The 12789-nt window shown below is 35.2% G+C and overlaps 1 protein-coding gene across 7 annotated transcripts in view; it reads left to right on the top strand.

The window, feature by feature from the left end:
* RAP1GDS1 (Rap1 GTPase-GDP dissociation stimulator 1) overlaps window positions 1–12789 on the top strand; it is a 153655-nt gene that overhangs the window by 132184 nt on the left and 8682 nt on the right. For 5 of the 7 annotated variants that reach the window (XM_024736033.1, XM_024736030.1, XM_024736032.1 and 2 more), the window contains 4 exons: window positions 764–889; window positions 1659–1798; window positions 7660–7786; window positions 11346–11474. In XM_024736033.1, the coding sequence (XP_024591801.1) occupies window positions 764–889; window positions 1659–1798; window positions 7660–7786; window positions 11346–11474 (522 nt within the window). The remainder of the gene's footprint in view (window positions 1–763; window positions 890–1658; window positions 1799–7659; window positions 7787–11345; window positions 11475–12789) is intronic. The other 2 variants (XM_024736031.1, XM_024736029.1) reach the window with 1 other exon arrangement.

Below are 12789 nucleotides of genomic sequence, written 5' to 3'. Positions count from 1 at the left end.
AAATATTCTATTACTTTTTGTGAACTCCTAGATTTTCATCATATTGTATAGTTAAGATTTTTTAAGCATCTTCAGCTGAGGTAAGATAATGGTATCAATTAACAGACTCCCTTAAAGAATGACTTTTAAGAATTCTTTTTCTCTACGAGCAGACGTACAATTTTTTAAATAACCTTAATGTGTCTTTTTGGATTACAAGTCTTTTGAAATCACATTATCACGGGAACTAATACAGGATATAGTTGAAACTATCCTTTTATTCTACTTTCTAAAGGTAAATTTCTGATTAGGTAAAATAGTATAACTATATGAAAATGCAATCTATATAAAATCAATTTGGCTCATGTAGCAGATTAATATTGTTTATTAATGTCTATAATATCTATATTAACAGTTGGGTCCAGGACAGAGGTAAAAAGAAACATTTATTAAAGTTGAGGAATTGTGCTTTTCATAAATAAGAAGGCAACATTGTCAGATTTCCTTTACAAATTATTAGTTTATGATTAGATTTTAAAAGCAAGTAAGTGTGATTTTGTGTGTTGTGCTCCTGTAGACAAATAGGGTACTTATCCCCTAGCCCTCCCATTCCCAGTCCCATTCTTGAAATTAACAGAAAAGTAACAATGTTGTTTTTAAGTAGACAAATATAACATGGGGCCTTAAGATAATAAGACACTCAAAAAATGTATATTGAATTGAATGATTATCATCAAAAATGCTATCATTTTAATCAGTGTTTTTTTTTTTTCTCTCTCTCTAGTTATAAATAAAGCAAAGATGTTATCAGCTGGCGTCACAGAGGCAGTTTTGAAATTTCTTAAATCTGAAATGCCCCCAGTTCAGTTCAAACTCCTGGGAACATTAAGAATGTTAATAGATGCACAAGGTAAGAGAAATGCTTTCTCAAGGTGCATTTTTGGTATAATAGTCTTAATGTGCCTCTAATGGAAAAAGGACCTGTTTTTAGCTTTCAGAATTATGTAATCATAAAGATAAGTAGCAAATAAAAGGCAAAAAGAGATTGGTTTTGGAACCCCCATTCATTAATTTCCATGCTTGTTATAATTGACTTTCAATGGAAATTATATTGCATTTCTCTTTATTAGTACATATAATCTGATTTTAGGTTGATTTATTAGTGGTTCTTGAGGGGTTTTTATGTTTTGGCATTTTCTATACCCTTTCTTACCTTGTAAAATTATCAAGTTTCAATACAGTGACAGTCAAAATTTTTTTAAATTTGTTTTGCAAACCGGGAGATCATTTTTCTGTTTATAGAAACAATAATGAAAACCAATCCTTGGGATGAGTTACATTTATTTGCTTATTTCTAAATTCTAAACCTTCTCTATACTGATTCCTTAGAGTACTGCTCAAAATTCTTCGGTACAGTTTTCCAAAGCACTAACAGACTGCCAGGCTGAGCCAAAAGAGTATAAGTTGTTTATTTTGTTTTTGTATAAAAGTCCACAACTGAATAGAAAATCTCAATAGTCCATCAGATACGGAATATTTGCAGTTCTTGCTTTAATAAAATTGTTGTGTTCTGTTTTTAGACCTGTAATTTTCCTTCACACTCTTACATCTTTACCAGTTACTTCAGTTGATTGCCTATCAGTGATTCATTCATTTGTGGTTTGCCTTCTTTCCTATAGCAGAAGCTGCTGAACAACTGGGAAAGAATGTTAAATTAGTGGAGCGTTTGGTGGAATGGTGTGAAGCCAAAGATCACGCTGGTGTGATGGGGGAGTCAAACAGACTGCTCTCTGCCCTCATACGACACAGTAAATCAAAAGTAAGTCCTGGAGGAAACCGTTCATTTATTTATGAAACAGATTAAAAGAAGATGGCAAGAGAAAAAGCTTAAAAGTAAAGGTATTCCTTGACTTGTGTAAATCTCCTTCGTATAAAGAATTGACTTCACCATAGTAACTGTTCCAGCTGGTTGGCCACAGGAATGTTCCTCCCCATCAGATGCTACCTCTTGGCATCTTTCCCTGCAGCAAAAGCAGCTGTTAACTTGGACCTTCCTACTACCTGTCTCACCTATAGCAGCCTAAAATCCCATCCATTTTCACTGATGGTTGACAAGATGGAAAGTATCAAGAAAGCATAGCAAAATGAACTCCTGTGGTAGTCCTTTTACCTCTTCATCATAACTGCTCTGTCAGGCCCATTTGTTCATTTCACAGTCAACATTTTGGTACTTACAGTGTAAATATTATAAAATACAGTATGACTTTCAAGAATTAACGGTCCAGTGGGAGGGCAGATATAAAAACAGCATTAAAGCCACAGACTCCAATTCAGATATAACTTAGAAGACAGAGAGACCAACTGGGCATCACAGAAGGGGTCATGTTTTAGATGTTAACTGGGAATCTCTCAGGAGGAGAGTGGGAAGAGAAAGCATAGAAAGGCCTCCAAGCAAAGACCACAGTGTGTCAGCAGCACAGAGATCTATAGCAACATAGTCCGAGAGGAAAACTGCAAGTAAAGCAGTATTGCTGGAGCAGAGTATGTAAAGACAGTGACCAGAGAGGAAGAGAAGAGGGGATCAAGATGAATTATGTGCCAGCTTAAGGCGTATGAATTTATCCTATAGAGAATTAGGAAGCTCCCAAAGGATTTTAAGCACCAGGGTGCCATTATTTGGTTTTCATTAGAAAGACGACTCTAGGGCTTACTAAGGGCAAGGAAAACATAGTTTTTCAAAAATATACGTGCGAGATGGTAAAGGCCTGAATTAAGGTTTTGGGTTAAGCAATTTGAAGTTGCTGGTATTCAACCATTTTGACACAAAGAAACAAGTATCGTATGGTTCAACCTAATAGAAGCAGTGAGGATGGAAAAGAAGGATTTGAGAAAGATATGAGTGGCAGAATTGACAGAATTCAAAAGTGGGGTCCAAGGAGAAGGAGGTTTTAGAGAGAATTCCAAGTTTGGGGCTTAGCACCAGGTGGGGTAATCATGCCATTCATGAAAATAGAGACTATGGGAAGAACTGACATTCCCTAACTTGCTTACTGCCAAATCACTCTTCTATCCTTTTCAGAGTCTTTACCTAATTCTTTGCTCCATTCTAGGAGAATTCTTACCAGTGGTTTCATTTAGGCAAACCATAATTCTGTTAACTAGATTGCAACAAACAAAGCCATGTTTTGGCATCTGAATTTGGAACTCTCAGATAAATTCCTGTTACCTGTGGTGGTTAGGCCAACGAAGACTTGATTAATCCATAATATACCTTAAGTTCACTAACAACTAACAGAATTGTATAACCAAACCATTAGTGGATACAAAAATGTGTCCACAGGAAGATACATTCCATCATCTTAAATAACCAAATCTTAGAACCAGAGCTATTCAGATGCTGTAATATTGAGATCTGAGGGTTTTGAGGCTTTTCTGTGGGTTTCATTATCACAGATTCCCTTTCCCTTATCTAATACCATACGCCCTCCCCCCAGAAGTTTTCAAATAAAATACCCATTAAGCATCCATCACCATGTAGGTTCTTTGAAAAGACTTATGAGAAATATGGGATGGTACCTTTCTAGATATGTGTGTGTGTGTGTGTGTGTGTGTGTGTGTAATAAAAAACAATTTGAAATGATATGGGATTGTAACTTTATAGTTACATCATAACTTTTTTACAATTCAGTACCAGATAGGCTACTTTTTCCTTTACATATGTTTCGTACATTTGAGATTATACTGCTACTAAGAGGCAATAGGAACCTTGATTCATAGATGTTAATGATTAGAATACAAGGTGTGTTATTTGAGCTCTGGATTAGAATTTAAATTATTTTTAAATTTAACAAACATTAAAGGAATAGATGATTCTGTTTGAACAGCATTTCTCAAAATATGTTCTATCGAATAATAACCCCAAGAAATGTTCCAAGAAAAAGGGTTTCATGGTCAGAGTAATTAGGATAATAGTGCATTCCCTTTACTTGCCTTTAGAATTCTGTAGAAGCTCTAAAGAAACTTCCTTAACTTTAGCTATTTAACTGTGGGTCTTTTTTGCAAGAGGCATCTATTAACATTCCACTGGACATACTTTGGAAAATGCTGCTCTGGAGTAAGTTTTTAAAATAATTAAACACTAGGTACAAATTTGTTACATTCCTGTATATGCTTAACCAACTGTTGTGAATCACAGCTCTGTCCTTATGTTATTCTTAAACTTTGAATATTCTACTCCTTTTAAAGTCACCCTGAATTCTACCTTAGAGTCCAGTCCTCCAAAAGTTTGCACTGATGCATGGGGTTTCATGCTGGCTTAGGCCTTTCAGCCATATATGGTGTATCCTTGTGCTCATGCCAATAGGTAAAATTACATCTTCCCTCTAAAGAGTGCCCTAGGCTACGACTCCTAACCAACTAGCTGGACCTTCTGACTGCAGATATCAAAAACAGAGAAAGAAATATAGTTTGCCTCTACAATAGGAAAATTAAAATTCCCTTTTATCAAAGTAGGCAGTTTTCTTTAACCTGTAAGAGTAAAACATTCTTCATCAGTATCAAGCTAAAAACTTGTTTAAACAAATGTACTTAGTCATTTGCTTATTTATCCAACATTTACTTAAACCTATACTGAGAGCTTTGATGATACAATATTAAAAAAGAAAAATTTTGGTAGGTGATTCAGTAGCTACACCGGCCTACAATCTTATAAATCGATTATCTCAAATTCAAGCCTGTCTCAAACCATTCCATTGTAACAACATTGTTATACAATCTTCAGCAGTCTTTAGCTGGATTTATCTCAACAGTTAAGAGCAAACTGACCATAAATGCTAAATATGTGAGACTGTTAACATAGATAATTTGCCTTAGTTATATATGTACCAACATTTAGCTTTCCATAAGAAAACTCCTTGAAAAATAGGATTACGAAGTAAAATATTGTTTTAAACTTTGTAAAGCATTATAAAATATTTCCAAAATTCTTAAAGACTCTCCAGAGATATCTAAGGTTTAGAAGGATTACCCAGAGAAAACGTCTCATTATATCTACAGTTTACTTATTATAAATGAAATGGTTTCAGAGAAGTTAAAATAATCTCTGGATTAATTTTAGAAGTGTATTGGTTAAAATTATTTTTAATTCTCCAGATGAACCTTCTTGCTCTATGGAGTGGTGCTAATATTCTTTTTTTTTTTTAATCTTGAAGTTAAAAATATAACTTGACAATACATTCATAGAGCCCCTTCAGATCACATTAAATGACTCCCTCTGCTTGGCATTATGATGAATTCAGTGTGTATGCTTTTCCATAGACCACAAATGGTTAGAAACAAGACCTAGCAGTCAAACTGCCTGGATTGAATCTTGGCTTTTTACCATTTAATCCCTGTCTGATTTGGGGCAAATTCCATAACTTAATCTAAGCTTCCGTCTCTTCATCTATAAACTGGAGATAATATCTAGCTAGTGGGATTTTCTGTGAGGATAAAAATGAGCTACTATCTGTAAGTTACCCAGTGTATAAGTGTTGTTCAGTGTATAGGTGTTTCTCCATATAGGGTAGCTGTCAATAGTAATAATCCTCTTTTGTCATATGACACAAGTACAATGCTTCATTTATCTTTTATCCCCCATTCTATAGGGCAAAGTGATTCTGTAGAGTAGCTACTCAGTAAGCATTTATTAAAGTAGGAGGAGAGAGGGCAGGCACTTTAAAGGACAGTACTCAGATATTCGTTCCAGAAAAGTGAGATGGAAAAGAAGCTATGCTTTGATTTAAGGGGTCAGGGTGCGGGGTGGTGATTTTTGATATTTCTGGTGTGCAAATTTTCTTCATTCATTCATTCCTTTCCCTTCTTTCTACTACAGTGGGCTTTTGAGGGTGAATCACAAAAGAGAGGATGAAATGACAGCCCAGGAACCTTCCTAGGTGACTGCATATGTATCTTGTGAATCTCTTTTGATCTTTTTTACTCAACAAGCTCCTTTGTGATATTTATAAAATTCTTTACTAATTTTAAGAATTCTGTATCAGTTTCAAATAAACTGCCTCTGAGTAAGCAGTATAAAGCAGTATATAGTCATCCTCGTCCCTTGGTATCTGAGGGGGATTGGGTACCCTCTCAGGTACCAGAATCTGTGGATGCTCAAGTCCCTTATATAAAAATGGCATAGTATTTCCATCTAACCTACACACATCCCCCTTAGACTTTAAATCATCTCTAAATAACTTATAATACCTAATATGAGGTAAATGCTAGCAGATAGTTGGAAATACAGTGTAACTACTAAATAGTTGCCAACGCACAGCAAATTCAAGTTCTGCTTTTTGAAACTTTATGAAAAATTTTTCCCCCAATATTTTCAATATATAGTTGGTTGAATCCATGGATGCAGAACGGAGGGCTGACTATATTGGGAGGCTTTCTTTTCATTAGAAAAGGCTTTAAAAGATAGTTTCTCACTTTCTAAAAAAGTTGATGCAAAAAGACATTGAATGCTAGAACACAACTGCTGTAAAAACTCAGAACTTAGACTCTATTGATTTAGAATGTTTGCTCACTAAACAAGTTTGGACTCAAAGCAAAGATACTGTCTATAAATAGTTTTCTTAAAAATTTACATAAGGTAGAAGCATAAACCCTTTTTCCAATATTTTAGCAAATTAATTTGAAAATATTTCTAATTACAGTTTTGTACCATTGAAGCTAACTTGGACAGGCTGCTTAAAATATTCAGTGCTTACTTCAAATTACTAAAAATAGTGAAAAGTAGTAAAATTACTTTTTAAATATTTTATAATTGAGGCTTTCTACTAAATCATATTTAATCCAACAAAACCCTAAGTGAGATGAAGACAAAAATGAGTACTAGAAATAAATGTACCCATTTCTTTCTATCTAGCCTTTGTTGTATACTTTTATGTGTGCTCTTCGTGTAATAACTTTGTAATTATAACAAAAACCTATGAGATATACACTTACATTGTCTCAGTGTTATAGGTGAAGTCTCTGAGATGCAGAGAGAGTCAGTAGTTTGCTCAAAGTCAGTGGGATTTATTGAGTCTGGCGCCCACTGCCTCTCTGCTGCTGGAGAGGACAGAGCTGTAGGCACCATGAGAAATGAGGGAGACAGAATTTTTATTTAAGTTCTGCTCAAGTCCTTTTGTATGTAATCTAGTTTTGTTAGACCCAACAAAGGTTTTAAAAGGCTGCATACATACATGTATACATGCACACATACATACGTAAAAAGCTTCACCTGATGCATCTGAAAAAACTACCTGGTGTTATAATAAAAATTTGAAAGGAAGAACTTTTTTCATTATTATTATTCCAAGATTTATTCTCTTTTGTTGATCTCGTGGTAAGTCTTCATTTGGGGCAATGGCACTTTTATTTCTTTGACTTTGTTAGCTTCTGGGACTCTCTGTTCCTTCATATGAACTGCAGTGGTCTTTTTTGCTTAGGTAATTTAAGTTGTCATCTTTTGATGAATTTATTTAAAGGTAAAAGCTTTTTCCTTCTCTTCTGTGAAGAAGAAGAAATTATGGTTAAATGTAATGATTCATAGGGACACTGTCAGAAAACCACTCAACAGTAAATTGACTGATGGTAATGCAGTTTTTTTATGTTTAAAAGTAAAGTTTATAATTCTGTGATATTAATTTATTGTAGGATGTAATTAAAACCATTGTACAAAGTGGTGGCATCAAGCATCTAGTTACCATGGCAACTAGTGAACATGTAATAATGCAGAATGAAGCCCTTGTTGCTTTGGCACTAATAGCAGCTTTAGAATTGGGTAAGTACCCCAGTGACAAACTTATTTTCTCCTATTTTTATCTTGGATGAAAGGAAGCACAGGAGTGGAATAGAAGTCAGACAGGACCTTGACTAGAAGCATTTTGCCAGTGTGTTTCGGTACCCATCCGGATCTGAGTATATGGAAAATCATATTCTATAGATTGTCACCATAGCTGTCCTTTTTGGTTGTTCTTTTGGTAACATTTTTAGGGTAATGCTTTAAGGTTAGTTTGACTCTTAAATGATACCTCAAAGTTTAGGCACTTAGGGAATACAGAAAACATTTTCAGCAGACCTCATGGAGAAGTGAAACAAAAAATACAAGTTCAGGGTTTGCTACTCTTCCAGACATCCAGACCTTCCCTTCCATCTCTACTACTGATTCTCTCTTACTAACCTCCTCCTGTCTATCACCATGGTTTCTGTTGCTTTACAGCATTGCCTTCATTCTAAATTCTCACCTTTTATGTCACTCTTCTGTGTATTTACATTCAGGATTCCCCCAAAGCAGAGTCTAAATGAGTCAGGTAGTCTCTCTCTAGCAGTAGCATTCCTGTTACTCAGAATTCTTCAGGAGAAGCTAGCATCTAGTTTATGGGTAGCAACTTTGTCTCTGGAACCAAACTCTGATACATAGTCAGCTGGGGACAATCAAAGTCACATGGCCTGTGGTAAGGCCTGAGGTTGCCTTACATAAGGGAGGACTATAGACTTGGTAGGCATGTCCTGTTCGGTTCAAAACCATTCGGGTAAATACTGTTAACTGATCACCTCAGTTCCCAGTGATGATTTTTGCCCATAATTCTCACACTGGGGCAAGTGGACCCACCAACCCTTATCCCAGGAAGGAGAAGCCAAAAGATAAACATGGTATATCTCCTTCAGTGTCAGATTTATTCAGATTTCAGGTATGAGAGATTTGAATTTTTGTCCTCTTAAGGGGACAATTAAAACAATTTATAATTTAAAAAAAATCAGGTATAAGTAGGATGTAAAATTTTCTTGAATTCTAAAGAAAGAAAACATCCAGAAAATATATGTGGCTTTGGTCACTAACTTAGGTTAAAGATGCTGTGATTTCCTCCATGGTTTGGGTAGATTATGTTAGTCTGTCCAGAGGTCCAGACACCTTTAAGAGGGGAAGTTATGATGAAGAGGTGAGAGTTGGTGAGGACATTGAATACCAAATGGCGTTCATGGCTTGATTTTTAAAAATGGCTTGAAGTGATAGAGCAATTTCAGAATATCCTTGACTTCCTATCCTGGGCTGAATCTGGTCTTGTGCCCTTCATAACTAGTATCTTCTAAATAGGCTTTAATTTTGTCTGCTTCCTGATAGCTGAGCATTTGCCTGAGTCTGTTTACCTTACCACAGAACTATGTAAAATGACAAAACATAATCATATTTGTTGTTGGTTGTTGTCACCTAGTGTTTCCTAGGCTCCTTGAGCCTAAGATTTAAAAATGAGGTCATACTACCTTTTTAATATAAAATACACTTTGAAAACCATATTTTTCCAAACTTGTATCCTTACAGGCTTTTAGATATTATTAAGGAATTACTATAAAATTTTTGTACGATAATAGTATTGAAGCAACATTTTAAGAGTCCTTATCCTTTTTTTTTTTTTTTTGATAATTGTACATTCACAAGCAGTCCTAGGAAATAATACAGAAAGATCCCTTGTACACTTTGCCCAGTTTTGCCCAATGGTAACATTTTGCAAAACTAGTGTAACATCCCAATCACTGATACAATGTACCTATCTTATTCATACTTGCCCAGTTTTACTTGTACTTACTTGTGTGTATGTTATATTCATTTTATCACCTGTGTAGGTGTATCTGAGCAGTTCTAATACCACAAGGATTCTCCATTTATAACCACATTCACCTACCTCCTACACTGCTCCTAATCCCTGGAAACCACTAATCTGCCCTTCATTTCTAAAATTTTTTTCATTTCAAAAATATATAAATGGAATCATATAGTATGTGACCTTATGGAATCGGCTTCTTTTGCTCAGCATAAATTCCTAAAGAGTCATTGATTTGTGTGTCAATAGTTCATTCCTTCTCATTCCTGAATAGTATTTTGTGATATGTATGTACCACAATTTGTTTAACCATTCACGTATTGAAGGACATCTGGGCTGATTCCACTTTGGGATTTTAAAAAATAAAGCTACAATGAACATTCATATATGGGATTTTATGTAAACATAAAGTTTCATTTTTCTAGATAAATGCCTACGAGTTACTAGATAACTCCTGGGTTGTATGGTAATTTCATGATTGATATTTAAAGAAACTGACAGACTGTTTTTCAGAGTGGCTATACCATTTTACATTCCCACCAGCACTGCATAAATGATCTAATTTGCTCTGTACCCTCACCAACGTTTAGTATTGTCCCTGTTTTTTTCTTTTATTTTAGTCAATCTGATATATAGTGATATCTCATGTAGTTTTAATTTCCATTTTTCTAATAACTACTGATGATGAACATCTTTATGTGCTTATTTGCCATCTGTATTTATTCCTTGGTGAAATGCCTATTTAGATCTTTGCCCATTTTCTAAATTGTTTTTAACTATTGAGTTTTGAGGATTATTTATATTCTGAAAGTCCTGTAGTTTTACATTTAACTCTGTGATCCTTTTTGTATTAATATCTGTATAAGATGTGAGGTTTAGGTCAGGGTTTCTTTTTTTTTTTTTTGCCTATGGATGTAATTGCTCCAGCACCATTTATTGAAAAGGCTGTCTTTCCTCAACTAAATTGATTTTGTACCTTTGTCAAAAATCAGTTGTGCTTACGTGTGTGGGTCTACTTCTAGGGTCTTCTTTCAGTTCCTCTGACCTATGTGTCTGTCTCTCCACCAACACCACACTGTCTTGATAACTGTAGCTATACAGTGACCTTCATATCAGGTAGAGGAATTCCTCCCACTTTATTCTTCTTCATCAAGATTGTTTACCTCTTCTAGGGCCTGTGGCTTTCCATATAAATTTTAGTATAAGCTTATCTATTTCCTATGGAGAATCCTCTTGGGATTTTGATAGGAATTGCAGAGTCCGATTCTCTTAAAGATACATGCTGAAATACCTGTGGAGGAAATTATGTGATTATAAGATTTGCTCCAAAATAATTTGGGATGGGTTAGAATAAGTGGATAAGACTAGAGATAGAGGATACACAGTTGGCCATGATCATTTTTGAAGATGGTGATAGTACATAGTGTATCATACCATCTTTTCTGCTTTTGTATATGTTTAACAGTTTTCATAATAAAGGTTTTTAATTGCCTCATATTTAAAGGAATGTTTTAATATTGAATTTTAGGCCTAAACTCCTGAAATATCTACTGAAGTTTAGATCTAAATACCCTTTTAACAAGGTCTAAATTTAATATTGCATATCTATGTCATTATTATTTATGAATCCCGTTTGAAAGGTTTCACATTATCAGTTTCTAGAAAGGGAAGTAGTATTTAGCCAGATTGTACCAGGTTCATACCCAGTGAATATAACTGATATTTCGTTTCATGTTTCAGGCACTGCTGAGAAAGATCTAGAAGGTGCTAAACTTGTACAGATTTTACACACACTGCTAGCAGATGAGAGAAGTGCTCCTGAAATCAAATATAATTCCATGGTCCTGATCTGTGCTCTCATGGGATCTGGTACGTATTTCCTCTGTCATTTGATATTCATCAACATATGGTTGACATTAAATATAAAATAATAGTAAATGGTGGCTTTGGGTTTTAAAAGCATTAGAAATTAGTTTATGGAAGATACAGGATTACTTTCACACTGCAAATACTCCCAAAAGATTCTTAATAATGACAAGTGTTATATAGCAAATATAGGCAAAAGTCAGTGTTAAAAAATTAATACCTTTAAGTTTCATTAACCCTAAAATATTTTATATAAAGAACAAATTCTGATTTTGTATACCATGATATTAGCTAAGGAGTTTGTTCAAGAAATCATTGGCATTATCTTGTTATACATTTCATGGACCACTTGAAAAGAACATGTATCCTGCTCTTATCGAGTGGTGAGTTTTATAAATGTCAATTAGATCCTTTTGTTTGGTAATGGTGTTTCTGTATTCTTGCTGATTTTCTACTCGGTCTGTCAATTATTGAGAGAGGGGTGTTGAAGTCTCCAGCTATTATTGTTGATTTGTCTGTATCTCCCTTCAGTTCTATCAGGTTTTGCTTCATACATTTTGCAGCTCAGTTGGCAGGTGCATACACCCTTCCTAGTGGATTTACCTTTCTGTCGTTATGTAATGTTCCCTTCTGTCTCTGGTAGTTTTCTTTGCTCTGAAGTCTACTTTATCTGATATTAATATAGCTACTCCTACCTTCTTTTGAATAACATTCACGTGATCTTTTTCTACCCTTTCAGATTCAATCTGCGGTATCTTGTATTTGAAGTGTAGGCAGCATATTGTTGGGTCATGTTCTTTAATCCACTCTGTCATCCCCCCACCTTTTTTTTTAATGCTTAAAGATTACATAATTTCATCCACAAAGTTGGTTATCATTATTATTACTACCATTGGTTAGACGAGGAAGCCAAGACAGTGAAGGAAGTGAGCAGGGACATTGCAGTGGTGCTGGGTGAGGAGTGGTGAACATAAATTGTCCTGTCTGGTTAGTGACAGGCACTTTCAAGGTGATGGTAACAACCCAAATGATGGGCAGTAGAGGGGCTGGGTGTCGGGAAAGCACCTCTGGTAGTGAGCCTTGATGGGCAGAGTTGCGTTTCTAGGTGGACTTTTTTGTGCACACACCAAGGGTGGATATGACCCCTGGGGCAGGCTCACCTTATCCAAGTACAAAACCAGAATGTTAGTTTACTTATATATAATGAGAAGTATGCCTGCCACTGATCTCAGAACACCCCAAGTGCACATGTCTGGCTCATTGACTCCTTCAGGGCAGACAGGCATCAAGGGTTGCTTGATGAGCTTTGATCAGAGCA

This window comes from Neophocaena asiaeorientalis, unplaced genomic scaffold (assembly GCF_003031525.2).
Source record: "Neophocaena asiaeorientalis asiaeorientalis breed wild unplaced genomic scaffold, Neophocaena_asiaeorientalis_V1.1 scaffold7, whole genome shotgun sequence".
NCBI lineage: Eukaryota > Metazoa > Chordata > Mammalia > Artiodactyla > Phocoenidae > Neophocaena > Neophocaena asiaeorientalis.
Note: the sequence above shows the minus strand (reverse complement) of the source record. Positions and strands in the feature narration are given on the sequence as shown.